This window comes from Limulus polyphemus, unplaced genomic scaffold, assembly GCF_000517525.1.
Source record: "Limulus polyphemus unplaced genomic scaffold, Limulus_polyphemus-2.1.2 Scaffold2876, whole genome shotgun sequence".
Classification (NCBI taxonomy): Eukaryota; Metazoa; Arthropoda; class Merostomata; order Xiphosura; family Limulidae; genus Limulus; species Limulus polyphemus.
Window position 1 is genome coordinate 117,787 of NW_013668486.1, and position 3,912 is coordinate 121,698.

Here is a 3,912-nt window from a genome sequence, read left to right on the forward strand (position 1 = left end):
CTTGTTTATTTTCTTGTTCTTGTTTCTTTTGTTGTTCAAGTATTGCTGCCATCAAATCTGCTAAGCTGTAGTTTGATTTGCCACTTCTTGTTTCCATTTTTTCTTCTTTCTTTTCTGTCCCACTCTCTGACACCAATTTGTTACGCCTCTGGTCACTCGTTAATTTTCCGTATAATTTCTTTCCGAAGAAATTTTAGCGATACAAGTCCTTTCTTAAATAAAACTGGTTTATTCTTTCTAAATACAACTTTGCAATACACTTAATTTCCACAGTCACTCTATAACAAACGCTATAATTCACAACGAACGACTCACGTGCTCGACTCAATCGTCAATCTCTGTCTGCAGTTCAATTACATTGTTGCCATCACTTCTTGGGGGTCTTATATATACAAGAATACCGAAATCTAGTAAAAGCTCGACGCTTCATGAACCTTCGAGAATATGACGTGTTATTAGCATCACGTGACCACCGCTGTCGTAACAGTATTAATAGAATATTTCTGTGAACTGAAACCTACAATCTAGAGCAGGGAATAAATAGGTGGACCCTGAAGGATAAACTGAATTAAAGTCTGCCTCTTACTTTCACCTTTGTCTAAAACTGAAGATAACCTTATTGAACAATTTGCCATTTTTTTAGTGGATCTAAACGTGGAAAGTATTTATGATATGTACTATGTATCAAACAATTGAAAACTGCAATTTTTAATTAGAGATCAAAATACACGATCTACCATGTTTAACTACAGACCAATATTGGTTATCCGATTAGAGAAATCATAAGTAGCTCACTTCAAAAGTCCACTTAAACATAACATTTCTGAACTCAAGAAACATAGGAAAGTCACTAAAGTGGGATCTTTAATACTCATTCAAAATTTCATGAATAAACAGAATTTGAACAAACTTAACTATCTTCTAAAGAACAATTGGACATAAAAGCTCTATGAAGAATTCCTAATCACTCCACCATCGTGTTCAGAACAGTAGAATTTCAGTCCTTGGGGTATGCAAGAAATGAGAACAGCGTGCCATTTGCTTTGACACCAGATGGATTTAACCTTCGTAACACTGTTAAATGCTTTACTAAGCTATTTTCTATATTCTTTGAAAATGATTTTTAAGGTAAAACATGCTGTACCCATACATGGTATGTTACTTATATTTTATCAGCCTTCACCAACAGTTTCTTCTTTTCAGGATCGTACATCTATTTTTTTTTCTCTATTGGTTGATATACCATGCTTTATATTATCCATAGCCATGCTTGTATTATTGTTTATGTTTTTTACAAATCTATTTAAAGTATTGTAATGAAGAATGTTACTGAAAGACACAGATTATAATTATAATTGCATTATAATCGTTTAGTTTTTTTATATTCAATAAAAGTTTGTTGGCTAATGGCAGTTTCAATGGTCTGGATAAAACTTTAATCTGCGTGACTATAAACTCATATGTGTAATGTGTCTTGAACTACAAAGTAACCTGCATTTATGTTTTCAATAATTATCATTGGATGGTAAGGGATCTGCCCCACCTGGTCATACAATTGTTCTTGAGAAGTTCAGGTAAAACTTTTAGAATATTTTCCCAAAACCATGATGATTCTGATCAAGCTATTCTTTAAATTATTCCCTCATTTTTTCTGCAGTTACCTGAACATTCATATTCTATATTTATAATTCCTTTTTATATTATTTTTTTTATGGATTATATGCTCATGAAGAACAACTAAGTTATCAAAATTGACATAGATTTCTCTCATAAACCATGGAAGATTAATAAAAAAAATCTTATTTTATATTATTACCTTATGGAACAAAATCAAAGCTGAATTAGTGGTGTTTATACTGATACCAGAAAGAAACAATGACTTAACTAGTTTTTACAATTATTTTTTCCTTTAATATATGTGTTGTATGTCATTTTAAATTATTATTGTCAAAATATGATAAACATTGGCAGTTCCAACTTACACCCTATTACAAGTGAAAGAGAAGCTTTAAAAAATGTATCCACTATTGTTACATCATTAGGCACAGAAATGTTTTCATTAACGTAACCTTACGCACAAAATGTTTTCCATCCGAATGGAGCATGGAATATCTAAATGGTTTTCTACTGAATCAGAAATTCCAATTTACAAGAACGAAAGATAAAAGTGTTCATATCTAAGCCTTAATTTTCACTTAATGAAACTTCTAACCAACTCCTAGAGTCATGTGGAAAGATTCTGTTCAAGTTTTTTTATGCAGCGTGTTGTAAGTTGGATTCATTAAAATAATAATGATTCATGTAAATGGCTTCTATTAAATAATTAACAAAAACCCTCCATAGAAACATATTTTGTTTAATATATGGGTTCTAGTGATTTGTGGACTTGCATATCAACATAAGATTTGAATGAATTTTGTTTCAAAAGCTTACGTGATAAAAGTAGCTTTGCATTTGAATACAGTCTTGGAAAGAATCATATAAATCAGCCTAGAGCATAAAAAAAAAAAAGGCAAACAAATAATTTTTCACGGTTATCTCCTAGAGTTAAAAATTTAAGTATAAACATTGTTGTCACGAAAAATATTCACAAATATCACTTGTGTGCTTCCAGTGTACTGGACAACTTGCAGAGAAAAGTAATTAACTGATGTTACAAAATCTTGGGTAAGATTACTGAATGATATGTTATACAGTACAAGTGAAGAACATTATCAACTGTAATTTAAAATATGTTTCATCTTTTCACACTAATCATTCAACTGTTCTCAAATTCTATTTTATGAACACTTTTGAAATATATTTTGCATGATTATTTGTTTTTTTTCAATCTCACTGATTAAAGTAACTGCTTTGAATGTCACTTAAAGAATAAACACATTTATTCATTATCAAATCAGAAATCTGCTTGTATCTGCTGGCTGTTTCAGATTGCAACAGTGAGAAATGTTTACTAACTTTTATGCCATCATTAAATATATCATTTTTTTTTTTCATTTCAGACTTTGTTTCCATCAGTTATTAAAAGCAGAAACAGATAAAGAGAGATTACTTACAGCCTACCATGTGAATGAAGAAGTTGTCCAAAGCAGGTTTCCTTTGAGTCCAGACTTAGCTCTAGAACTAGCAGCTCTAATGGCTCAGGTACATACAAGAGCATGTGTTTTTCTGATAAGTTGTTTAATTTTCGGGGTTGTTAGTTAACCTCCACCATATCATGTCTTATGTCTCTTTCTTTCTTGAATGATATGTGTGAGTTATAATGAATGTTGTTATATTTGTTTATTTCTGGAATGCTACGTGTTATATGGTGTTATTGTCAATAAAACTATGATTAGTGCAAGATGCTTTTTTCTACTATGTAAGGTATTTGACATCATATAATACGCAGTGTAGCTTCTATAGAGCAAGATTTTTGCCTACTGAATGACATGAGGATCAAAGAAAATGTCAACTAAAGAGATATCATCAAGTAGATCTTGAGCTGCAGTGTTAACTTTGATTTGATGTTATTGTTTCTTTCTCTAGGATAGTATGTAGAATAAGTAACTGATAATTGTTCGTAGTAATACTGAGGTGTTTGGAGTTATGTAGAATAAGTAACTGATAATTGTTCGTAGTAATAACTGTTTGTAGTTATGTAGAATAAATAACTGATAATTGTTTGTAGTAATAATTTGTAGTTATGTAGAATAAGTAACTGATAATTGTTTGATGTAATACTGAGGAGTTTGGAGTTATGTGAAATAGTATTAGGTCATCAAAAAATTAATGTCGCATTTTAGAACAGTTTCATTAATCACCCCCCAAAAAACGTACATCACGTATAATAGTTAAACGAACTGCCTAAATGTCTTGTTAGTGTAGCCTGTATAATGTGTAAGGTTTAGTATACTCTAATCCCTTATAGTG

The 3,912-nt window shown here is 30.8% G+C and overlaps 1 protein-coding gene across 1 annotated transcript in view; it reads left to right on the forward strand.

The window, feature by feature from the left end:
- LOC106468107 (uncharacterized protein CG43867-like) overlaps positions 1-3,912 on the forward strand; it is an 80,747-nt gene that overhangs the window by 62,178 nt on the left and 14,657 nt on the right. The window contains exon 22 of the mRNA XM_022396409.1: positions 3,003-3,144. Within this exon, the coding sequence (XP_022252117.1) occupies positions 3,003-3,144 (142 nt within the window). The remainder of the gene's footprint in view (positions 1-3,002; positions 3,145-3,912) is intronic.